Source organism: Stomoxys calcitrans, chromosome 2, assembly GCF_963082655.1.
Source record: "Stomoxys calcitrans chromosome 2, idStoCalc2.1, whole genome shotgun sequence".
Lineage (NCBI taxonomy): Eukaryota > Metazoa > Arthropoda > Insecta > Diptera > Muscidae > Stomoxys > Stomoxys calcitrans.
The window spans coordinates 94,856,708-94,884,308 of NC_081553.1; the positions used below are offsets into that span (position 1 = coordinate 94,856,708).

Here is a 27,601-nt window from a genome sequence, read left to right on the forward strand (position 1 = left end):
TTATGAGCTTAATAAGTCAAATCAGGGGATGTGTTTAAATGGGGGCTTTATCAGTATATAGACCAAATCGATTCATACTTGGCACGGATGTTGGAAGTCAGAAAGAAATCTTTGTGCCAAACTTTCAGCCAAATCAGTGGAAATTGAAGCTTCTTAGGGATTATGAAATCAAGTCTGGGAATCGGTTATATGGTGGCTAAATCAGTATAAAAACCGATATGGATCGTTAATGGCACACATGTCAGAAGTCTTTGTACCAAATATCAGCCAATTCAGGTGAAAATTGAGGCTTCTAGGAGCTCAAGAAGTCAAATTCGGGGATGGGTTTATATGGCCATTATATCAATATATGAACCAATTGGGATTATTAATGGCACAGATGTTCTCCCCAAAGAGGTGTCGCACTGCGCCACGCCTTTCGGATACGCCTATAAAAAGAAGGCCCCTTATCATTGAGATTAAAATTTAAATAGGACAGCACTCAATGATATGTGAGAGGTTTGGGCCAATTTCTTACTGTCGGTAAGACGGTGAAAATCCTATTGGTTGATCCGGATCGTGAGAGCACAAGGTTATTACCGAAAGTTAGTAAGAAGGAGGTCAGTACTGCTTTTGGTATCATAACGGGACATATGAAATGTTGGAGCATTTCCTATGTCATTGTCCGGCTTTCACGGCTAAAAGACACCGGTACCTAGGTGGGGACACAATACCAGACATTAACTAACATTAATGAGTGGTATGGAACAAAAAGTAGCACGGAATTTCTAACTCAAAATTTTCCTTGTCGATGTAACTTTTCAGTTTCTAGAGCGCAGAGCAAGCTTAGTGTTGGTCGGTTGGGATTGTAAATGGGAAAAATCGGCCCATATTTTGATATAGCTGCCATATAAACCGATCTGGGATCTAGATTTCTTGAGCCTCTAGAGGGCGCAATTCTCATCCGATTTTTTTGGTCAACTGATTCTCTCATGGCCGTCAACATGCGTGTCTAATATGGTCTGAATCGATCAATAGCTTGATACGGCTCCCATATAAACCTATCTCCGGATTATGCGTTTTGAGCCCCTACAGGGCGCATTTCTTATCCGAATGAATTGAAATATCGCACAATGACTTCTACAATGTTCAGCATTCATTTTCGGTCCGATTCGGACTATAACTTGATATAGCTCCAATAGCATAACAGTTCTTATTCAATAGTCTTTGTTTGTCTAAAAAGAGATACCGCGCATAGAACTCGACAAATGCGATCCATGGTGAAGGGGATTTATAAGTTTCGGCCCGGCCGAACTTAGCATACTTTTACTTGTTTAGGTCTTAGGCCCTAGTCCTCATATAGACTGAGTCGATGTAAGGTCTATGGCCCATAGAAACCGCATTTATTATCCGATTTCGCACTGGGAGCTATAGGTCTTTTGGCGCCAGTATAAAGTATAGTATCATACTTGTATATAGCTGCCATGTACTCCAATCTCCAGATTAATGGATTTTCGTTCATAAATGGCTAATTTATTATCCGATTTCACCGAATTTTGTCACAGAGATTTGGGTGAGACACTCGACACTAGTGCTGGGTTTGGCCTAGATCAGACCATAATTTAATATAGCTGCTACAACTTCATAAATGGTTCATTTTCACCATATTTCATCTAAATGTGGCTAATATATTGGGTTGCCCAAAAAGTAATTGCGGATTTTTTAAAAGAAAGTAAATGCATTTTCAATAAAACTTAGAATGAACTTTAATCAAATATATAATTGCCATTTTGTTCGTTAACCTTTTACATCTTCCTGGCAAATTTAGTATTCCACGCTCATAGAGCTTCTGGCCTTTATCTGCAAAAAACTGAACCAAGTGCGATTTTATAGACTCATCATTGCCGAAAGTTTTACCATTTAAGGAGTTCTGCAAAGATCGAAATAAATGGTAGTCTGATGGTGCAAGGTCAGGGCTTTATGGTGGATGCGTCAAAAGTTCCCAGCCAAGCTCACTCAGTTTTTGGCGAGTGACCAAAGATGTGTGCGGTCGAGCGTTGTCCTGGTCGCTTCTCCTTGATGGCTGTATTCAACTTGTCCAATTGTTGACAGTAACCAACCGAATTAATCGTTTGGTTCCTTGGAAGCAGCTCAAAATATACCACACCCTTCCAATCCCACCAAAAAGATATCTAACCTTCTTTTGGTGGATATCAGCCTTTGAAGTGGTGTGAGCTGGTTCACCATGCTTGGACCATGATCGTTTTCGACTAACGTTGTTGTAAACAATCCATTTTTCATATCCAGTTATGATTCGTTTTAAAAACGGATCGAATTCATTCATTCACCATACACATCTCGTAACTTTTTAGCAACTTGCTCCGCGTTTTTTCCTTTACGGAAATAATAAATTAAAATATGACGAAAATGCTCCTTTGTGGGCTCCATATTAAAATTGACGCCAAACAAACAAATGTTAACAAAATTTCGCGCACTTTTTTTCTAAAGCAAGCTTAAAGTAACAGCTGATAACTGACAGAAGAAAGAATGCAATTACAGAGTCACAACGCCGACTATATGAAAAATCCGCAATTACTTTTTGGGCAACCTAATATATAAGGTGGAGGTGGGTATCCTAAGTTTGGCCTTGCCGAATTTAATGCATTTTTTTACTTGTTCGGTCTGATTTTCAAAGTTTTTAAGATTTAGCAAGGCCGAACTATAAACCTTTATAATTGTCCTTCTTCCAAGCAGAATTTTAATAGCATTCTCGGATATTAAAGATATTCCCCTAGATCTTAATTTGTTATATTTGCAAAAAATGTGACTTCTTATAACTGAACTTCGACAATTTTGCGCCACATCAATCAGGGTTTTGTTTGATAAGAAGCACAAACTTAACCATATTTTTGGGATATTTTGAATAGCTAGCTGACAGATTCTTAAAAAAGTTTCTCTCCACACATTTTTTTATAATACCTTCATCATAACAACATTTTGTGCAATTTTACTAATTTCTTCTGTTAATTTACTAAAAACAAACACATTGACACACAACTTTATCCCATCGAATCCATGCATTTAGCAAAAGATTTATATGTAAACTCAAAAAAGTGGGCAAGCATGCCTCAAACAACCGAACGAATAAACAATTTACAATTATTTGCTGTTAATAATAAAATTTTTAATATACTTATTTCGTTTTTTTTATTAACCTATAAAAATTCTCTGCATAAAACGGTGAGTATATTTAAGTGCACAAAACAAAAACGCTGCAAACTTATGGCTTTAACAAACGGCAAAAAACATGAACTCTGACTAAGTAAAAAAATGCAAGCTTTTAATAAACATAAATCAATTCAAGTCTATAAACAACTCTATGAACATCATCTATGCGATGTAGAGAAAGTATAAAATAATTATGTGATTATTTGATTATAATTAATTGTCGATGCTTGTATGTGCTTTCAAGTGCCTTGCAATCAGTGGAACAACATGCTGTGGCTGCAAGCTGCAATAAAATATGGCACTAAGCTATTAAATGGCTAATTAAACCAATGAAATACTAGGTATTAAGGGGAATTTTATGGAGGAAAATCCCCAATTAGAATTCAAGCATATTCTTTATGGATTTACAATTTATTTTGTATTATTATTATTTTTTAAAATAAGCAATTAATTTGTATATATAAGTAGTTTTAAGTGAAATAATAACCCTCATATGCCATAGATACCACCACTCCATAGAAACATGTGGGGTACATGAGTGCGTATGATTTATGTGGGGGCAATTAGCACACAACATTCATACGCCACACTGTACAATGATATTTTAAATTAGTATTCGGTTAAATAAGTAGTCGGGGTTTATGTATGAATCGAAAATGACAACAGTGAGGAAATTGACATATATGGAGGCAATATAAAGATGTATTGTTCTAGTAAAAAAAGAATTTGGCTTTAAATTGTCCAGAAGGCTTTTATTAGCTAGCCCAAGGTATGCGAAAAAAAAAATCAAAATAAAACAAGTAAAAAGGTATTAAGTTTGGCCAGGCCGAACTTTGGATACCTACCACCTGGGGTATATATGTAAACCACATTTCGTTATAATCCAGTGAAAATGCATAATTTATGTCCCAATAACAGCTTTATCGAAATATGGTCCGATTTGGACCAAATTCGATGAGGTTATTGAGTGGTCTTTTAAGTAAAAGTCATTGTTCAATTTTGCAGAACAAATTATTGTTCTTTTTGGTAGCCGTATCCAAATATAGATCGATATGAACCATATACGACACGGATGTCGAAAAGCCTAACACAAGTCACTGTGTCAAATTTGAGCGATATCGGATTATAAATGTGCCTTTTGTGGGCGCCAGACTTTATGTTGAGAGATCGGTGTATATGGCAGCTATATCCAAATGTGAACCGATCTGGGGCAAATTGAAGACGAATGCTGAACGGACTAACACAACTCACTGTCCCAAATTTCGGCGAAATTAGACAATAAATGCGCCTTTTATGGGACCGAAATCTTAAATCGAGAGATCAGTTTATATGGCAGCTATATCCAAATCTGAACCGATCTGAGCTAAATTTAAGAAAAATGTCGAAGGGCCTAACACAAATCACTGCCTCAAATTTAGGCAAAATCGGACAATAAATGCGCATTTTATGGGCTCAAGACCTTAAATCAATAGATCGGTCTATATGGCAGCTATATCCAAATCTGAACCGATTTGTGCCATATTGCAGAAAGACGTCGAGAGGGCTAACGTAACTCACTGTTTTAAATTTTGGCTAAATCTGACAATAAATACGACTTTTATGGGCCCAGGACTTTAAATCGAGAGATCGGTCTAAATGGCAGATATATCCAAATCTTGACCGATCTGTGCCATATTGCAGAAAGACGTCAAGGGACCTAATGTAACTCCCTGTCACAAATTTCGACGAAATCGGAAAATAAATACGGCCCAAGACCTTAAATCGGCGGATCGGTCTATATGACAGCTATATACAAATCTGGACCGATCTATGCCATATTGCAGAAAGACGTCGAGGGACCTAACTTAACTCACTGTCCCAAATTTCGGCGACATCGGACAATAAATGCGCTTTTTATGGGTCCTGGACATTAAATTGAGAGATCGGTATATATGACAGCTATATCCAAATCTGGACCGATCTGAGCCATATTGCGGAAAGACGTCGAGGGGCCTTACTTAACTCACTGTCTTAAATTTCGGCGACATCGGACAATAAATGCGCCTTTTATGGGCCCAATACCTTAAATCGAGAGATCTGTCTATATGGCAGCTATATCCAAATCTAGACCGATCTGGGCCAAATTTAAGAAAGATGTCGAAGGGCCTAACTCAACTCACTGTTCCAAATTTTGGCTAAATCGGACAATAAATGCGCCTTTTATGGGTCCTGGACATTAAATTGAGAGATCGGTATATATGGCAGCTATATCCAAATCTGGACCGATCTGGGCCAAATTGAAAAATGATGTCGAGTGGCGTAACACAACTCACTGTTCTAAATTTCAGCAAAATCGGATAATAAATGTGGCTTTTTATAGGCCTACGACCTTAAATCGGCGGATCGGTCTATATGGGGGCTATATCAAGATATAGTCCGATATAGCCCATCTTCGAATTTAACCTGCTTATGGACAAAAAATAGAATCCGTGCAAAATTTCAGCTCAATATCTCTATTTTTAAAGACTGTAGCGTGATTTCAACAGACAGACGGACAGACGGACGGACATGGCTAGATCGTCTTAGATTTTTACGCTGTCGGGTCGGAATTGTATATAGGGTCGGAATTGGATATTTGGATGTGTTGCAAACGGAATGACAAAATGAGTATACCCCAATCCTTCGCTGGTGGGTATAATGAAAAGAAATAATCGGCCATATTTTCCTAAACTAACTTCCTGCATTGCTAATGTACAGATTTGCAAAAATTTTGCATACAAAATATATGATTATCTAAAAATTTTAATGCATAGATTTCTTTTTGAACTAAATTTTAAGGACCTTAGCCTTTTTTTTAGTAGTTTTTTCTCTTTAAGTTTCCCTATAGCATTTAAAACTCAACTTAAACCAATAGTCTGCTCTGCTTCACATTCATTAAATCATAAATTCCTACAGCTCAGCTTGTCCCATAGACCATTTGCCGGCAAAGTCATCCTTTTGTCGCCGCTGTTTATTTTCCTAACTAGACTGTTTGTTTTACAATGACTTTGACTTGGTGCTAAGGCAACAAGGATAATATTTGTTCAACACATGTCCTCATAGACTGGCACTGACATTATCAACATCTCTATCTCGTAGTCGCCATCATTACATCATTCTCCATAGTATTGGCATTAGAATGAACGGGATTTGATTGTTCTTCATCTCTAGCCTTAGCCAATGAAGAACGATGGATGGATGAATGGCCTAACTAGGGGAACGTTGCAAAAAAAAAAGTATACACATACACACAATGGCATGGTTCAGGCCATCATCACTGTAGCTGAAAGTTGTCATTTTTATTTGCAAAGATAATATTATGGGATTCATAGGGTGTAGTACAACAGAGAATAGACAAAATTAGACAAAAGACAAGTATTTAGTTGCATAGTGAGATGCAAACACAATAAACAATGCAAAATAAGCAACAATATTTAAGGTAATGACCAACCCAAAAATCAATAGCTTTTGTATTCAGGTGAAGTGTATCATAGGGTATAGAAAACAAGCAAATACTAAAAACTATATTTGGGCTGAGGAGGCCGTCGTAGCGCAGAGGTTAGCATGTCTGCCTAACGCTTGTGTTCGAACATCAACAATTTTTCAGCATTGGTTATCCCTTCCTAATGTTGGCGACCTTTGTGAGGTACTTTGCCATGTAAAAACTTCTCCCCAAAGAGGTGTAGCTTTGAGGCACCCCGTTCGGACTCGGCTATAAAAGAAGGTCCCTTATTATCGAGCTTAAAACTTGAATGGGACAGCATTCATTGATTTGTGAGAAGTTTGTCCCTGTTCCTTTGTGGAATGTTTATGGGCAAATTTGCAAGGATAACTCACAAATGTAGCCAGCATAAGTAAGGGGATAACCACCGCTGAAAAATTTTCTGATGTTCTAGATGGGGCTTTAACCCATGCGAACATCGTCATAGACAGACAGACCACTGCCCCACGGTGGTGCCAGATTGACGATCAATAATATCCAATTAGCCAAAGTAGATGCCTCCGTGAGTGATCTTATCGTGAGATTGTCGACGAGCATAACATAACGTGGAAGGCACACCATTTTCATTCGTACAGTCACCCATCTCATCGCCGACTTGGTTGGCTGGGAATAAGATAGTTTAGACGGTACATATTTTCCTTACAGTTGCAGGAATCCCTTAAAATTAAACTTACAAAGCTGTAATTGATTTCAAGGGGAATCTGGCATGTTGGAGAGAAGTGATTAGGGTTATAGTAGTATGCACCCCAAGGCGAAAAAAGGGAAACTACAACACAACGAAGATATATGGGCCCATTAGTATCGGATTTTCAGTCATCGGTTTTAATCAAAACCCTCAAAAGACTGATCGATCGTAATGTGAGAGAATGACAGACAACGAATAACTTCAGTTAGATAGAATTAGTGGAGCGGACGTGTTTTTATTGCGTTCCTCCAAAAATCTTTGTGTCTCGAAATAGGTACCAACTATTATGCAAAATTTTTTAAACTTTCAAGAATAGCTACAATTGTTTCCCATGTCTGTTTCCAATGAAGGGTAGATTCAAAGGCCAGGAGCAGACTCAAAACGCTGCGGTGATGACATCAGACCGTTGCATGTTGTCCGCGCTTTGTACAGGTGTGGGTGTTTTAGCAACTGAAGTTGAGAGACCGCTTAACCAGTCGTCAGACAAAAAAATTAAGAAGCGACAGATAACCCAAAGGGATGCGCAGTTAGTCCCCACCCTTTAAGTAAAGGTGGTACTTCCGATTGATACTCCGAGAAACGGAGGAGAGGTCAGCTGGATGACGGCAGTCGCTAAGCTCACAAGAAGACCGAAAAAGCAATCCGAGGTATGACTGAGTAGTATGTAACGGCAAATCGACTGAAAGTCCGGCATGTTGAAAGGGGTGCGAAACTGCTGAAAAAGAAGAAGTGCCTTCCACTTTCAATTACCCTGGAAAAGACTAGCTTGCCCTCCCTCAATGGAGAATGTATACAGTATCCTACGGAGGTAGACAAAGTCGCAACAGGTACGAAGGAAGCGTGCGCGGCCCCTGAGTCTTCATGGTGGACTGGGACTTCCAAAAGGACGCCGTAGCCAACTTGAAAGCGGAAGGTGGTCGCTGAAAAAGGAAAGGAATCGTCCTCTTACACCAAAGTGACACGAATTAATGTACACAGTCATCGACATCAGCAATTAATACGGTGAAATTTCACCAAATCATCAGTCCAAAGTGGAAGATCTGATTAACGGGTTTTGTAACCTGTGCTGAACCCTGAAAAGTTAAATAAGTATGAGTGATCTGGGACTGGAAACTGAATTGTAGGTGTCAAATATATGACCGTACCGGGAAGGCTCACAGATGTTGAACACTGTGTAGACGGGCTGTGGGCTCGAAATGTTGTCTGAATCCGAAGATAGTCCACTGGCTGTAAAGGTGCGTGGCAAGACCGAGACTTACTTACGCCTCCGTAGTTTGGAAGACGGTGATGAAATAAATAGCAGCGCACAGTGGGATAGAACCGAAAAAAGATTCCGCGTGAGAACAGGTAAATATATCCCTTTAAAATTTGGAATGATTAGATCTGATGTGCCTTTTGGCAGGCCTCTAAATTTTGTCACCTCGGTTTTTCGAAAATTTGTTTTCGTTTGCGTTCCGATTTCCAAAATTTCTTAAAAAAAAAAACGAAAAGAGGTATCTTAGTAATGCTTCTTGTGGACAATGAAGGTGAATCTAGCGGTCAGCCAAAAATCGCCCGAACAACCTAGGGCCTTGACATTTTGCATACCATCTCGCTAACACCTCAGCTCTAACCATACCATATTTATGGAGATATCTCTATCCGTTCTCACACGGCCTATTTTTTACTAGTTTTTTTTTCGGTTCAGGGAACATGATGTCTTAGCATAGGCGAGGCGATGAGGACCAAGCCCACTAGGGCGGTGGAGAACATTCTAAATATCCAACCCATAGCCATACAGATAGAGTATGAGAGTAGATACAGAATAGGAGCAGGTCACACCATCGCGGTGTAATCGAGACGACAACAGAGAACTTGGAAGATATGGAAGAGGAAGAGGAGGATCGGATACCTGGACGACACTTGATGTCCAGTGCGAGGCACTGCTGCCAGTGGAACAGACCTCTGCTATTGTCATCTGGAGGATCATGCTATACAGATGGATCAATGCTAGAGGACAGATCGGGAATGGGGTCTATATTGAGAACTCATGACCATAATACGGTCCTTCCGGCGGAAATCCGGGCGATCGCGAAATGTGTGAAGTGTTATGCTGTTGACGCGATGACGGGGAGTATGAACATCTTTACGTACAACAAACTGTCCATCAGGGCTATCTGGTTATTTACGAATTTATTCTTGACGCGACATTCGTACGAGACTGCCCGGACTTTGGCTTCTGCTTAAGTCTTGGCTTCATATTGACGGGACATGGCTCCTTTAATGTATTTTTGCATCAAAGGAGATTGTCCGCAATTGCTTTGTGCGACTGTGGCAGACCTGAAGACTGGAGGCATGTAATGACGGAATGCCCGGATTATGCAGATATTAGAGATTTAGGCTCAATGGAGATTAGCGGGGCGGTGTGTGTTTCCAGTAGGGTCCTTGAAGACGAGACGACTGTTGCAAGGCTGGACATCTTTTCTCGGGAATTTTTTATTAAGAGACGGACAAGGCTTAGTGGAGGGATGAATACACGCCAGTTATCTATAACAAGGTATTGCTGTACTGGCGCGACCGAGTGATTTGGTACTGCTCATGACATGACCTGGCACCTACGTTGCCCATGTTGATGCTGCAGTATTTGTCCATCGATGTTTCGCGTTGCTTTTGTGGTTGTGATAGGTCATCCGTGAGGGTGGCCGCGTTGAGGACTATCCTGTCCTATTTGTGTTTGTGTATATCGTCCTTATGTACGTTGTTTTTGTGCAGACTCATAGATTATGGCTATTAGGTCGGTTTAGGTCTATTCACTTTCCTAGGTGACCAGTCCGCAACCGTTTGGGGTTCAATTGGTAGTAGTCTTATAAGGCTCAAAGTCCGACCGGAGACTTTAATCTGCTACCGCGGGTGTCAGGAAACCCCTGGAACTTCGGTACCATTATGCCAATGGTGTGGCCCCAGTGGGGAGTCATGTGGTGGCTGTGGTTTGGATCCAAATCGCGGGTAGACGGTAGGGGACAGTATTTGAGTGTAAGAAGGAGATTAATACCTTCTCCGAGGAAAGCACGATCCGCATTGTGTGGGCCGGACCATGGCGGAGTAATGGAGAATTAAAGAGCAATGAAGGCTAGAGTATTGCGGTTGATGAACTTTTATCCAAAGTGGGGCGACACAATCCGAGTTAAGGGCGAAGACGACGAATGCGTAAGTGATGCTGTGGAACATCAAAACGGTCGGTAGGGAGGCAAAAATCCTATGGGAGATCCAGATCGTGAGAAAACGATCTACTATTGTAATGAAGTAAGAAGGTGGAGGATCCTGACATGGGCTATTAGCACCACACGGGTTGGAGCTGCGAGTTCTGTGATCTTTATCGTCATAACAGGAAGCTCAGCTGGGATCCACCGGGCGCGTCTACAGGGTGTGGATAGTGGGATGCTACATATACGGAGTAGCTGCAATTCTAGTCGCTGACAATTAGCGATATAGAGTGGAGAGTCTCATGTCGGGCGACATCGGCTCTTGCTTAAATCACTTAGTATTTAATGATATATGATGCTCGATAAGACAAGGTGAGTTATTGGCTCTTCAAAATAACCGTAGCGCAGAGGTAAGCATGCCCACCTTTGACACTAAACGCCGGGTTTCAAATCCTGGCGAAAACATTAGGAAAAAATTTTCAGCGGTGGTTAACTCCTCTAAATGTAGGCGACATTTGTCGGGTAATCTGTCAAGTAAAAACTTCCTTCCAAAGAGGTGTCGCACTTCGTTTCAAAAAGTAGGCCCATTATCATTGAGCTGGAATCGGACAGCAATTATTGATATGACAGAATTTTGACCCTATTCCTTAGTGGAATGTTCATGGGCTAGTTTGAGATTTTGCAAATAAAAAAATAACCAATAGTCATGATGTTCCCCCGGCAATCGGTCTGGTGGATCGAAATAAGCTTGCTCACCTATGGAGCTTACGAGGATCGCTAGGAACTACAAGTAGGTCAGTATAGCTTTCGGTATCATAACGCGACACATAGTACTACAAGCTTACTTGTGCGGAATAGGTGCAGCAAATGATATCGTGTAAAGGGCATGTGGGGAAAATGATGAGATGTAGGAACATTTCCTATGCTAATGCTTGACTTTAGCGGATAAAAGTTACCGGCACTTGGGTTGGGATACAATATTAGACCTGAGCAAGCTCTGGGACATGGCATGAAGAACATTTCAGGATTTTGTCAGTGAGACAAAATTCCTGACTTTGATTATTTCGGGATTACTTTTTAGTAGAGCGAACAAAAAACTGGCTAAGGTGAATGTCCATTGTGGCATGGGACGGGTTAATATCAGCAGATTTTTATGAATCGTTAGGAAGTACGGAGTTAGTCCAAAAACTATCTATCGCAGGTTTCTTTAAAAGCGATGCTGAATATGCAGCCTTTAGGAGTCTGTTGAGAACATTAAGACCTTGGTTTTCACACATGACTCCAGGATGGAGTATTTGATATCGATTTCCATACAGGATAGCACAGTGTCCGTAGCCGCAGCATGCAAATTTGCCCATGAACATTTAAGTAACAGGGGCACACTTCTCACATAGCAATGAGTGCTGTCGTATTCAAGCTTAATCTCAATGATAAGAGGCCTCCTTTTTATAGCCAAGTCCGATCGGCGTGCCGCAGTGCGACACCTCTTTGGGGAGAAGTTTTTACATAGCATTGTACCCCACAAAAGTCGTCAGTAATAACCGGCCCAGCATGGTCAATCGGAAAGTTCCCTAAGGTTAACAGCACTGGTAGTAGGTATTTGTCCTTCAGCTCTGCATGCAACCAAAAACTGCGCTTTTATGTAAACTCCATATTATTCACCAAAAACACACTTTTGGAGGTTATAAAATTCAAAAGTTGAAAAAACCAAAAGGACGTCCTTGTCATTTAAAAGTGACACCACAACAGTATCATCGATAATGGCATCATCTTCCACAGTATATTGCTTTGGCTTGGGACAAAATAATCACTTCATTGGCCACAATTCTCGTTATGAGCTTATTATCCTATTCCCTCGTCTAATATCCTTTTTTCCAGGACTTCATGGAATTCCATGATAAAAATGTTTATGTTGTTTCTTTTAATCAATGTGAAAAGCTCTCAAGTCTCATAGATATCAGATATTGAGTTTATTGTCTAATCAATGAAGTATCTTCGATGATGCCTTTAAGCGTTCTCATCTCAAATGGCTGAATGTTAGCAACAAGGATATTTACTCGTCCGTTCTGTTTTGCAATGGAATGAAAAGAGGATGTATAATAATAGAAATACAAGTTGTTGGCTTATACTTGCAAAAAAGGGAGATAATTTGCTAAAAAAAACATCGACAACTTTTTTTTCGCTTCGGTAAATCTTTTTCATGCTGCTTACAATGGCGAGCAAATGAAGGACATTGTCTTGCGAACTTATCCAAATGACTGGGAGATATGTTAATTTAATGTTTGATTGCTGGTGGCAATCATCGACAATAATACCCCACATTAAGTGGGACATTTTGAAATCGACTTGAATTACATGATAAGTGAGTGGGAATGTAAGAAAAGATTAGGGCAGAAAAATGGAATTATTTATTGCTGTGAAAACGCCTTGTGAATATTTTAAAACATTTTTAAAAAGGGAACTAAAATATCGGCATAACATAAGCTGTTGAAATTAAATTTGGAGTTTGATCTATATAACCGATTTTTAGGGTACTTATTCCAAAACTATGGCCCATATAATCTTATATTTAAAAATCAATTTGTGTTTGTTTGTGGGTTTGTTTGGCGGACCCTCCCCCTTACCCTAATTTTCAGAAACGCCAGATCTCGGAGATGGGTGGTGCGATTTAAGCGAAATTTTGTGTGCACTCATATAGTATCCTAAAAATTAAAATTTGGTATCCAAATATCGGATGGGGTACCTAGGGGGGGCTGCCCCACCCTAAAACTTACCAAACATATATTTAGACTAATCACGACAATATGGGCCTCAAATGGAAGGTACTACATTTTATGATATCTGATGGTGGGCGCGGACCCTCCCCCTTACCCTAATTTTCAGAAACGCCAGATCTCGGAGATGGTTGGTGCGATTTAAGCGAAATTTTGTGTGCTCTCATATAGTAACCTAAAAATAAAAATTTGGTATCCAAATTTCGGATGGGGTACCTAGGGGGGCTGCCCCACCCTAAAACCTACCAAACATATATTTAGACTAATCACGACAATATGGGACTCAAATGAAAGGTATTTAGGATAAGAAAACGTATCTGATATCTAATTGTCGGACCAAGTGTTAGGGAGACCACCCCAACCCCGAAACACCCCTAAATCGGACATGGCAATATGGGACTCAAATGAAAGGTATTTGCGAGTAGAATACTAATCTGATATCCAAATGTACGACCACGTTTCTGGAGTTCCACCCCTGTCCCAAAACACCCCCCAAACAGGACTTATTTACTGACCATGGGAATATGGGGCTCAAATAAAAGGTCTTTGGGAGTAAAGCACGAATTTGATATCAATATTCGGGAAAATTGTCTATTGGGCCACACCGCCCCCACAAAACCACCCAAATAGTAATTATTTCTGACTATTGCAATATGAGGCTCAAATAAGAGGGTTTTTAAAGTGGAACACGAATCGGATATATATTTTTAAGGCCAACTCACTGAGTGGTCGCCCATCCCCCAAAAGACCCCCCAAGCCGGTCATGTTTGCCGGCTATGGAAATAAGCGGTTCAAATTAAAGGTATAAAGGAGAAGACCACGTATCTGATATCAACACTCGGGGCCCACTGTCTAGCGGACGTCCCACCACCATAACAACCCCCAAATAGGACGTATTTGCTCACCTAGACAATTTGGGTCTTAAAGAGAGTGGAACTAAATATTCATAGTTTTTAGGGCCAATACCCCAAACCGGACATTTTTGCTGACTTTTGCAATAAGGAGTTTAAATGAGATTAGAAAACGAATTTGATATCCAGATATATGATTATAGAGCACGTTGCTGATATATTTTCCGGGCTTAGTGTTTGGGGGACCACCCCAATCCCCAAAACACCCCTAAGTCGGGCATATTTATCGACCATGTCAATGTGGAGCTTAAATGAAAGATATTGGTGGTAGAGCAAAAATTGATGCCAACTTTCGGGACCAATTTTCTGGCAATTTTTTACTGACCATCGCAATATGGGGCTCAAATAAAAGTATTTGGGAGTAGAATACGAATTTTATATCCAAATGTAGGACCATGTATTTAGGGCATCACCCCTTTCCCAAAACACCCCCAAAGTAAAAAAAAAAATGTCGACCATGCCAATATGTGGCTCAAATGAAAGGTATTTGAGATTAAAAAACGAATTTGATAACCTATTTTGGGGCCATGTGTTTGGGGGACGCCTCATCCTGTAAACTCCTCTTAAGCCAATGGCAATATAGGGTTAAAATAAATGGTATTTGAGAGAAGAGCATCGTGCTGAAACCAACTGTTTCGCTGTTCCACAATGTTGCGTGCGCATTCGTTACCCACACCCTTAACTCGGACTGCGTCGACCCGAAAGGCTTCGGTTTAACCAAGTTTATTGACGGCAGTCCTCTGGCCTTCACCGCCAAATCGTCTGCCCTTTCATTTCCCCTTACTCCGTTATGGCCCGGCACCCAAACGATGCGGATCGTGTCATCCTCAGAGAAGGCGTTATTCTCCTTCTTACACTGCAAGGCTGTTCGTGACCTTGCCGTCCTGGTTGTTATTGCTCTTATGGCAATTTTACTGTCCGTAAAGATGTTAACACTCGACGTCCTCGCGTTAGCACCACACCACTTTACGCATTCCGTGATCGCCCGGATCACCGCCTGCAGGACCGTATTATGGTCAGGCAGTCTAAAACAGATCTCATTCCCTGGGTTCTCAATGTAAACCCCCAGGCCCACTCTGTCCTCTAGCTTTGATCCATCCGTGTAACATGATCTTCCAGATGGCAAACTAGGGTTCCGTCAATCCAAGACTGTGCCTCTGGCAGCAGTGCCTCGCAATCGACATCGAGGTTCATCTCAGGTAACTGATCGGAAACCTCTCCCCTTCCTTCCAGGTTTCCTATCGTTGTCTCGATTATACCACGATGGTATGAGCTGCTCCCATCCTCAATCCATGTTCCCATCTCCTTAAGTCTCATAGCCTCTGTGGGTGCCTCACACTTAATCTGTATGTCTGTGGGTCGGATATCTAGACTAGTCTCCAGGGCCCTAGTGGGCATGGTCCTCATCGCTCCGCCCATGTCAAGACAACATGTTCTCTGACCCTGTTGTATGGTCCTTATGTTGCACTTTTTCTCCATAGCAGTCCACAAAGCTACTGAGGCGTAAGTAAGTATTGGTCTAATCACGCTCCTGTAGAGCTAGTGGACTATCCTAGGATTCAGGCCCCATTTCGAGCCTACTGCCCGTCTACACTGTGCCCACCATTTGTGAGCCTTCTCGGTACGCTCCTGAATGTGACACTTCCAATTCAGTTTCCTGTCCAAGATCACACCTAAGTATTTGACCTTGCCAGATATCGCATTCTTCTTATTGAGGAAACGTGGTGCGTTAAATTGGTTCAACTTCGTCTTCCGCGTGAACAGGCATATTTCAGTCTCTGGGTTAACATTGAGACCTCTGGGTCTAGCCCAGTGATATACCATATGTAAGACCTTTTCGGCCCTTCTGCACGGCTCGTTCGGATCCTTACCCCTTAGAAGTATCATAATATCGTCTGTGTAGCAAATGGATTCAAATCCCTCCTCATTCAGCATCCGTAATAGGTTTTTTATGGTGGTATTAGACCTTGTTAGATATCGAAATCGTCTTATTGAGGAAACGTGGTGCGTTAAATTGACCCACCTTCGTCTTCCTCGTGAAAAGGGATATTTCAGTCTTCTCTGTGTTAACATTGAGACCTCTGGGTCTAGCCCAGCCATATGCCATATGCAAGACCCTTTCGGCCCTTCTGCATAGCTCGTTCAAATTCTTACCCCTTAGAAGTATATATCGTCTGAGTAGCAGAAGGGGATCAAATCCCTCCTCAGTCAGCAAATGTAATAGGTCATTTATGGTGGTCACCCATAGGAGTCGCGATAAAATGCCCCCCTGTGCCACTTTATGTTTATGTAATGGGGAACTTAATTTATCCACCTGTTCCTTTGCATATGGTTTATCCAGTCTCTAAGGACCGGGTCCACCTGGTAATGTTCTAAGGATTGCATCAGTGTGTCGGTCCGCACATTGTTAAAAGCCCCCTCGATGTGAATGCATACCGCCAGAGTGTGTATGTTTTGGCATCGAAGAATTCTTCTTTTTTATGCACAACCTCGTGCAGGGCAGCCTCCACCGACCTTCCCTTGACATAGGCATGCTGTTTGTATTTGAGCAGTTCGCTGGATGGAGGCCATACGGAGGCCACCGTAGTGCAGAGGTTAGCATGTCTGCCTATGACGCTGAACGCCTGGGTCCGAATCCTGGCGAGACCATGAGAAAAAAAAATCTTCAATGGTGGTTATCCCCTCCTAATGCTGACAACATTTGTGAGGTACTATGCCATGTAAAACTTCTCTCCAAAGAGGTGTCGCACTGCGGTACGCCGTATGGACTCGGCTATAATAAAGAGGCCCCTTATCATTGAGCTTAGACTTGAATCGGATTGCACTCATTGAAATGTGAGAAGTTTGCCCCTGTTCCTTAGTGGAATGTTCATGGGCAAAATTTGCAAAAGTTCGCTGAATGTCTTACTCTTTATCATGGTGTCCACAATACGTTCCATGGTTTTGAGTAGAAAGGATGTAAGGCTTATGGGTATGTAGGCCTTTGGTGTCGCATAACTTGCCTTGCCGGGCTTGTTGGCCGGCCTTGGACTACACAGGGTAATGTTCATTGAGTTTGTTTCATTACAATATTCCTTAGTATATTGAACACAAATATTTGCACTTTGTGGCGTATAAGTGTTATTTAATTGTTGTACCAATGGTACCCAGTGGCGTATGATTGTTGACATTCGTAACCAGCGGTATCCTATGGCGTATGATTGTTATTTGAAAAAAAAATACTTTGCAATGTTTTAGTTGTCTTTTGCCATATCTAACGAAAAGGTGAGTTGCGTATATATAAATCTTTTGCTAAAGCACACATACACACATTGATTTCTTAAAACAATAAATACATCTCTACATCTATCAGTAACTACTTACTAAAGGAATGTAAATACAATTTGTATTATATCAATTAAAAAAAAAAATATTATTATCTATCTCTATGGATTATACAGCACTTTATTCTCAATAAAGCACATGTTTTTTGTATTAATGGAAATATTTGAAAAATAAATGCACCTTTTTTTTGACAAAGAAAAAAAAAATAATAAAAAAAAAACAGAAATATTTCATTTACAAATTTTAATTTTTTGAAAAAATATGTTGTTTTAATTGTTTATATTTCAGTTATATAAACAAAAACAAGGAGTAAACATTTTTATGAATTTTAAGGTTTATTTGTTGTTTGGTTTGTGTTCTATTCAAGTTACTTCACAATAATTTTGTTGTTGTTTTTTTTTTGTTCTTTCTTAAAAATCAGCAAAGAATTTATTTTTTAAAGGCTAGGAGAATAAACACTGGAGTACAACTAAAGACAAAATAGTTTTTTTCTTAAAGACATTTTTCCTTGCCAATTTTAACTTTGAGTCTACTAAAATTGAAAGACAAATCAATCAATTAAAAAGCTACAAATTACAAAAAAAAAAAAAAAAATTAAAGAAGAAAAACTTATCCTACTCTATCTATCAAACTCTCTATAAAAATTGTCATGTCATTCCCAACACATGAATCAACATGTTATCAACCAAACTCATCATACAAATTCACTTGTTTGTTTTTTTTTCTTCATTTCATTGTTGTTGTTTTTTCTTGTTTGTTTGTTTTTCTTCTTCATAACTTAAATTTCCAGTTCGAGTCATGGGCATGGACGATAAGTTGCATCAGAAAATCTTCGAAGATAATTTGAGCCTAATCGATACACCATTGATAGCAACCACGAATAGCATTCACTATCCCGGAAGTTTGGCGTCCAATGGCTATAGCACCTTGCAGGGCGTACTGCTATATCCATTCAATATGAGCGAATTCCATCTAAGACACATGGCGGCAATGACCACGGCGAATAGCAGAGATTTGGATATCATCGATACGGATATCTATAATGGTGCGAATAATGGCAAAAGTGATATTTATTATCAAAGTATGTTCGCTTTAAAAACTCCCCAAAGCAAAACCATATAAAAAAAAAGACATTTTATATTTAAAACAACAAACCATAAAACCCTAAAAATCCCCCATATCCCCCCTTTGTTTTGAAAAACAAATGCATCTCATACTTAGGTCAGAAGAGAAATTTACTGAAAAACCCAGCAAAAACAAAATACTTGAAGGGTTTTTTCCCAGCATTTATGTTTTTTTTTTTTTTTTTTTTTTATCAACATTAGAAGAACATTAAGCGAAAACAAAAACTTTTTTTGAAAATCATCATTGGTTTGTATATGAAAAAAAAGCAAGGCCAAGTCTTTAGGTTTTCATATGCCAGCAGAGATTAGTAAAGCAAATCGTAGGCTAACTTTAAATCAAGGCCAGGTTGTACTTCTTTTTATGTGTGATGTGTGCGGGTGTGTGTTTCTTTTTACATGCTGCTACAATGACAAAACTGCAGTTCAATATCAACTATCTGTTTGTTACACCAAATTGTTCAAATTTTACTTTTTTTTCCAATTCCAAATATTTACAGTATTCAGTATTCAGCATCACAGTACATTTTATTTAACTTCAAACAACAAAAATCAAATCTGCCATTTGAGTTACAGCAGTTTGTTTCTTCTTTTTTTTTGGAAAACATTTTTGATTATTCAGTGTTGTTACATACGTTGTTTTTTACGTTGTGTTCATACGTTACGTTACGTTACGTTTCTCTCTTTAACAGCTCTTATTCTACTTCTTCTTTTCGGCATATTTTTAACTAACAAACCAACAAAAAAAAGAACAAAATTTCCAATATCTTTGCGGTAGTTTGCTAATTCTTCTTTATTTATTTGTTCTTTTTTCTAAAAAAAAATTGACAATTTGCTTAGTCTTCATTTTCTTTGTCCAACAAATTCTTACACCAAAAAAAAAAATATTTTTCAAAATTTAAATCTTATGTTAACTGTTTCTTACTTTCTCAAATTTTTCATTTTTCTGCAAAAAAATTTATTACCAATGACAAAAAACCCAAACAAAAACCAGAAAAACCAAAAATGTTATATACAAAACGTTTTTTTCCACAGCACGCTAATTCAATGATTAATTTCTTTTTTCTCTTATTCCAAAAAGAAGAGCACTCAAACATTTTTGTTAAATACCATTTTTTAAAAACCCAAAACTACAACAACAACAAACAAAATGTAAGAAAAAAAAACTCCAAATCAACAACATTTTCTCTAAAAACAAAATATGCAAAAAGTTCAATACTACAACAATCAATTTACAAACAAATACTCTAAATAAGTCCATGATGAAAATATTCATAAAAATTCAGTTAAATAAGAAATCATTTCATAATTCGAATCATGTTCATGATTCTCACGTTTAAATGACCATTCTTGTGCCATTTCATTCATTTGTTAATGAACCATTTTCTCTTCGAGATTCCCCCCGCCCCCCATCTTTCCTGCACACATTGTGAAAACCATAGCATTTTCATCACCAGATAACGAAAATGAAGCAAATGCAAATGTATTTCGAAATCTAACATTTTAATAATCATCATTAATCCATTATCAAACGAAAGAAAAAAATCTTGATATCCATCCTTAGATCCAGGACAACCTTAAACACCCGTTAAACTATCCAACAATAATCCAACACTCACCGAAAAGGGAACTCACTCAAAATGCTAAACTTTAATTGTAGGGAAATGCTAATACTATGGGTATTGCTCTACCTCTAATATTTGAAGAATGAAATGGGAAATATTAAGGTTGGAAGAAACTAATTGAACATTATTATTATTTTTTAAAAAATACTCTTAAACTCAACTAATGACTTCTGAGTTTGGCCATACAATGATAACAGTTGTATTATCAATCACCGTTTAATTGAAAAACTCGATTAATTCAATAACAACTTTGTTGATATCATTAAAACTCACTCCGATTGATTGATAACATCGGATAATTGAAGTAATTTTTCCATCTTTGCTGTTTTCATTTAAGTGGATTCAACTGCACTTAGATATTCCGAACCCACTTCATACCATTTTTCTTATAAATTCAAGATACTACTGGAAGTTTTGTTGTACAGATACTTTAAGAACGTCAGAACATTGCTGAAACGAACGGTGCCTAAATCACGTATGACATCCCGACAACTCAGAACTTAAGATCAATAAGCCCGTCTGGCATATCATGAACTGCAACTACATAACAAAGACTGGAATTAAAATGAAAATGTGCCCATAAACATTCCTCTAAGGAACTGGGTCAAACTGTGAGGAGTTTGCCCCAGTAAAGCTTTCAGACCTCGTAAGCGTAATAGATAAAAAGGCATGCAGGAATGCTATCAAATCGAAAGAGAAAGCATTCACATATTGGTGTTTGAATAAAAATGTTTGCAATGTAATGCTGCTCCGCAAATAGGCAAGAATTTCATGTGCCAGATCACTTAGACACATGTAGAAACTCTCAACGAACTACAACTTAGTGACAGAGTGATTGCTTCTGCAAGGTAAACTAAGAGCTTTTGGTCGTTTGTAAAAATAATATTCCAACTCTTCTTCACTGAGCTTGTTGCTAAATCTAATCTGCTGGCTGAGATGTTTGATGTAAGCAACTAACCACTCCCCATTATTGGTGACATATCAATTAGAATGCCTCAGATCATTTTTTGAAGTTAGAAGAATTCTTGTGGTTTTCGACGTAAATAAATCCCTGAACCCTGATGGCATAACGTTACTTGTTTTATATGAGAGAATTACTGAACAACATTCTGATATATTCGATATGTTCCGCTCTTTCCAAAGTTATGGAGAGCATGGCTTATCACTACTTTGTGAGTTACTTAGCGTGCAATGATTTTCTTAGCGAATGACAGTATGTGTTCCACAGAAATGATTTAACGGGTGTTCGGATGACATTCCTTTCGGAACTGTGGAATCACTCTATCCACCAGTTTGGTGAGATTAGTAGTAATACTAGTATTTTATTCAGTAATACATGTGCATATTTACAAAAATAATATAAAAATTTGAATTTTGTCGTCTGTCAATCTCTAATAATTAACAACATATCTAGGTAAACGGTATTCAATTATTAAATTCTCTGCACAGATAAAAATAATTTTGAAAAACAACAACTTTGGTTGAAAAAACAACTACGAAATTTGTTAATTTTCCTGCAACAATTCATTTTCAATCTCAACGACTCAAAGTATAAATTTGTTGTTACAAGGCACTCTTTGCAAATCAAACATAAAACAACAACAACAACAATATATCCATAAGCAAAACGAAAAACCATCTACCAGACCTCAGCATGAGATTTGCTTTGGGTGGTTGTGTTTTTATTTTCTTTGTTCGGCTCGCGCTGCTTTGTTTCGTTCGTTTTACTGTTGCGTTAGAGATTTTCTCTGTCACTCTCTCTACTATTACCATTAAAAACAAATTTTAATAATTTTGGTGCCGCAGAGTTTTAACTCTTGATCTCATATTTGGTAGTTTTGCACGCATCCACTAGCCTGACCGCCATCATCTTCTTTATGATGAAATAACTCAATGAGTGTTGCTGCACAGTAATAAGTGTCTCAATTAATTTAATTTAAAACACGTAAAAGCGTGCTAAGTTCGGCCGGGCCGAATCTTATATACCCTCCACCATGGATCGCATTTGTCGAGCTCTTGCCACGGTATCTCTTTTTAGGCAAACAAAGGATAAAAGAAAATAATTGCTATATTATTGGAACAATATCAAGTTATGGTTCATTCAACTGAATATTGGATACCATAGTAGAAGTCATTGTGTACAATGTCAGACGAATCTATTGTAGTAAGAATTGAGCACTTTAAGGGATGAAGAAGTAAAATAGAGAGATCGGGTTAAAGGGGAGCTGTATTAGACTATAAACCGATTCATGCCATATTCGACACGTATGTTAAAGGTCATGAGAGAAGCCGTTGTACAAAATTTCTGCCAAATCGGAAAATACTTGCGCCCTTTAGAGGCTCAAGAAGTCAAGATCCCAGATCGGTTTATATGGCAGCTATTTCAAGTTATGTTGCGATTTGCGCCATACTTAGCACAGTTGTTGGAAGTCATAACAAAACATCTCATGCAAAATTTCGGATGAGAATTGTGCGCTCTATTGGCTCGAGAAGTCAAGATCCACGATCGGTTTATATGAGAGCTATACCAGATTATGAACCGAATTTAATCATACTTAACACAGTTGTTGCAAGAGATATCAAAACACTACATGCATGCATGATTTCAGCCAAATCGGTTCAAGAAGTCAAGACCCAAGATCGGCTTATTTGGCAGCTAAATATATCAAAACATTGACCGATTTGAACTATACTTAGCGCAATTGTTTAAAGTGATACTAAAACACCACGTGCAAATCATTCAAATCGGTTAAGAATTAAGCCCTCTAGGGGCTCAAGAAGTCAAGACCCCAGATCGATTTATATGGCAGCTATATCAAAACATGGACCGATTTGGCCCATTTACAATCCCAACCGACCTACACTAATAAAAAGTAAAATTGCAAATTTTGCCGATGAACATTCCACTAAGGAACAAGAGCAAACTTCTCACATATCAATGAGTGCAGTCCGATTCAAGTTTAAGCTCAATGATAAGGGGTCTCTTTTTTATAGCCGAGTCCGAACGGCGTGCCGCAGTGCGGCACCTCTTTGGATAGAAGTATTACATGGCATAGTACCTCACAAAAGTTGCCAGCATTAGGAGGGGAAAACCACCGCTGAAAGTTTTTTCTGATAGTCTCGCCAGGATTTGAACCCAGGCGTTTAGCGTCATAGGCGGACATGCTAACCTCTGCGCTACGGTGGCCTCTACTAATAAAAAGTATTTGTGCAAAATTTCAAGCGGCTAGCTTTACTCCTTCGAAAGTTAGCGTGCTATCGACAGACAGACGGGCGGACAGTCGGACGGACGGACGGACATGGCTAGATCGACTTAAAATGACATGACGATCAAGACTATATATGCTTTATGGGGTCTCTGACGCATATTTCGAGGTGTTACAAACAGAATGATGAAATTATTATACCCCATCCTATGGTGGAGGGTATAATAATGGTTAAGGGGACCAATATTTTTTATACCCTACACCACTACAGGGTATAATACTTTAGAGCATTTGTTTATAACACCCAGAAGGAGGAGAGATAGACCCATTGATATGTATACTGATCGACTTAGAATCACTTTCTGATTCGATTTACCTATGCCCGTCTGTCCGTCTCTCCATGTTAATTTGTGTACTAAGTACAGGACGCAGTTTTCATCCGATGGTCTTAATATTTGGCGCAGTCATGTTTTCGGCCTAGAGACGAAACCTATTGAAATTGGAAAAAATCGGTTCAGATTTGGATATAGCTCCCATATATATGTTTGCCCGATTTGCAGTAGTATTGGAATAAAATGGACATTTGTTAACCGATTCTTTCGTAATTTGGCAAGAAGGATTTTCTTATGACTCTCGACATTAATGATGAATTTTGTAGAAATCGGTTCAGATTTAGGTATAGAGCCACTCCTGGAGCTACTGCAAGCGCATTTATTGACCAATCTTTCCAAATCTTCGTACAACGCTTTCCTTGATGACTTCCACAGTGTCCTGAAAATAGGTTCAGATTAAGATAAAGCTCCCATATATACGTTCGTCCGATTTGCAATAATATTGCAATAAAATGGCCATTTGTTAACCGATTCTCTCGAAATTGGGGAGAAAGGATTTTCTCTTAACACTACTGGTGAATTTTATGGAAATCGGTTTAGATTTAGATATAGCTGTATATCGCCCTATTTTAACTTCTAGAGTCACAGCAAGCGCATTTATTGACCCATCTTGCCAAAATTTTGCAAAACACTTTCCTCGACGACTGTCACAGTACTTGAGAAGTTTACTCGAAATCGGTTCAGATTTAGGTATAGCTCCCATATATATGTTCGTCCGATTTTGAGAAATATTGCAAAAAAGTGCTGATTTTTTAACAGATTCTCTCGAAATTTGGCAGAAAGGATTTTCTTATTATCATTACTGGTGAATTTCATAGAAATCGGCTCTGATTTAGATATAGTTCTCATATATGTATGTCGCCCGATGTTCACTAATAAAACCACTGCAAGCGCATTATTTGACCAATCTTGCCAAAATTTTTCACAACGCTTTCCTCAATGACTACCACAATGTCTGAGAAGTTTGCTCGAAATCGGCTCCGAATTGGATATAGCTGGCATAATAAAGTTCGATAGATTCTGGGTAATTTGTAATAATGTTGTCATTTGTGAACCGTAGTTATTACAGTTTGGACATATTTGTTCGAAATTTGATACGGATTGTTTAAAAACCCATCAGAAAACATCCGCCGAGGTCCATCAAAATTGGTTCAGAATTAGATATGGCACCCACTTTGTACTTATAGGGAAGGAGTAGGGTATTATACAGTCGGCACCGCCCGACTTTTGGCTTTTCCCTAACAGTCTAAGTTTTAAAAGCGATTTCTGTTTAATTTTATTAAGAAACTTATTGATTTCCTGTAATGCTTATTGCATTATTCTAACATTAACAAAATGTTGTCGGTAGGCTAGAGGATGCGTGGAAGACTACCAAACATAAGATGAGTTCAAATCTCCCCGTCGACCACAGACAAAACTTACGAAATGGTTTAAGTAGAGGGAATGACAGAGAAAAGCCGAGAGCATGTAGAAAAATAGAAAAAACAAAATTTCTTAAACATTAATAAACGTCAAAAGAAATCAATTACGGAACTAGTTTGTTGGAATGAGCAGAATTACTAGTTCCAGGGTCAACTGGTTACTCCAGTGCATACACATGTTAAATTTACCAGTTGTTTACACTAAAAGTATACAAAAATGGAACTAGTCCTGATAACTTTGGAACTTGTGAATAAACAGGCTTGGAACTAGTGTTCCAGGCCCTAATACAATATGACTACAGAACTATTTTTTTTTTAATTTAATTTAATTTTGTAAACTCGTAAAGACTTCAGAACTTCGATTCTGTGTGTATGCATATATGCACCGCATATTCAAAATAATTGATAAAAATCTTGACTTTGAATATGACATAAAATATTTATTTTTAGTTTTTTTTATGAATCCAGCAGTTGAGACCATTCGGTAAATAGCCTTTCCAAAAAACGACGTAAGGTAACTGTAACCGATTTAGGTAACTGTAATTGAAAGCATCTTCGAAAAAAGTTAGAATTCCAAAAAGGTTTGTATTCAAAATCAACTTAAAATATGAATGGAATGTTGATACACCATTTTTTTTTTAAATCGAGCAACATATGAACCATCTTGGTATGAGAAAGCAAATTTGCCATATATTTACCTAATAAAATGTAAAATAATGTAATTAACATACACAAATAATTTGATTTTTCTCTTGATTTTTTTTTCATTTTCAATACATATACAAATTTTTTTACAATCAAATCTTATTTTGTTTGAAAATTGGCACCTTCTTTAAAAAAAACTTAACTCACATTTAAAAATGGACATGAATATAACATTCTATAACACTTATTTCAATTCTTTAAGAGCCAATTCTATGATCAATTTTATATTCTTGATGGAAACATTTTTTTAAGATTTGAAATTGGAATGACATATAACAATTTTAAAAAAATTATAGAAATTGGTTTAAAAAAATCTAGCATTTGTTTTGGACTTTATATCTAAAAGATTTTTTATTAGAAACTAAAAATGTTCAATCAATTTATTATTCTATTGTTTTTAATAAAACCACCCAGTGGGCTAGAAATTAATAAATAATCTAATCTATTTAACCTTTTAAATTAATTTAAATCGGTCTACAATTTATTATTTTTTAAACATTGCATATTAAGACACATTTTTGAGAATCAATACTCGTAAATAGTCTCGAAACGTATAAATAATAAGAAACAAATAAAAATAAGTAACGAAAGACAAAAATCGGGCGGTGCCGACTTTATAATACTCTACACCAATACTACAGTATAACAGCTATATATAATTCTGAACCAATTTTGATGGACCTCTGCGGATGTTTTCAGATGGGTTATTAAACAATCCGTATCAAATTTCGAGCAAATATGTTCAAACTGTAATAACTACGGTTGACAAATGACAACATTATTGCAAATTAGCCAAAATCTGAGGAACATACAGCTACATCTAAATTTGAACCGATTTTGACTTCTTAGATATTGTGATAGGTCTCGAGGAAGGAGTTGTGCCCAACTTTGGCAAAATTGGCCTATAATGCGCTCGCAGTGAACCTAGAAGTTAAAATCGGGCGAAATACATATATGGCAGCCATATATAAAAATTTAACCGATTTCTGTGAAATCCACCAGTAACATTAGAAGACATAGGAAAATCTTCTTGGCAAATTTAGAGAGAATCGGTTAAGAAACGAGCACTTTATTGGAATATTTCCCAATATCGGACGAACATATATATGGGAGCTATATCTAAATCTGAACCGATTTCTAGCAAACTTCTTAGATATTGTGGTGGTCATCGGGGAAAGCGCTGTACAAAATTTTGGCAAGATTGATCAATGAATGTGCTTGCAGTGACCATAGAAGTGAATATCGGGGTATATAAAGGGTGATTTTTTGAGGTTAGGATTTTCATGCATTAGTATTTGACAGATCACGTGGGATTTCAGACATGGTGTCAAAGAGAAAGATGCTCAGTATGCTTTGACATTTCATCATGAATAGACTTACTAACGAGCAACGCTTGCAAATCATTGAATTTTATTACCAAAATCAGTGTTCGGTTCGAAATGTGTTTCGCGCTTTACGTCCGATTTATGGTCTACATAATCGACCAAGTGAGCGAACAATTAATGCGATTGTGACCAAGTTTCGCACT

The 27,601-nt window shown here is 38.2% G+C and overlaps 1 protein-coding gene across 5 annotated transcripts in view; it reads left to right on the plus strand.

Moving 5' to 3' along the window:
* LOC106086820 (uncharacterized) overlaps positions 1–27,601 on the plus strand; it is a 739,645-nt gene that overhangs the window by 618,867 nt on the left and 93,177 nt on the right. For 2 of the 5 annotated variants that reach the window (XM_059363919.1, XM_059363922.1), the window contains one exon: positions 18,394–18,684. The exons of 2 other annotated variants lie outside the window; for them this stretch is intronic. In XM_059363919.1, coding sequence (XP_059219902.1) covers positions 18,394–18,684 — 291 coding nt within the window. The remainder of the gene's footprint in view (positions 1–18,393; positions 18,685–27,601) is intronic. One more of the 5 variants, XM_059363920.1, reaches the window with a different exon arrangement.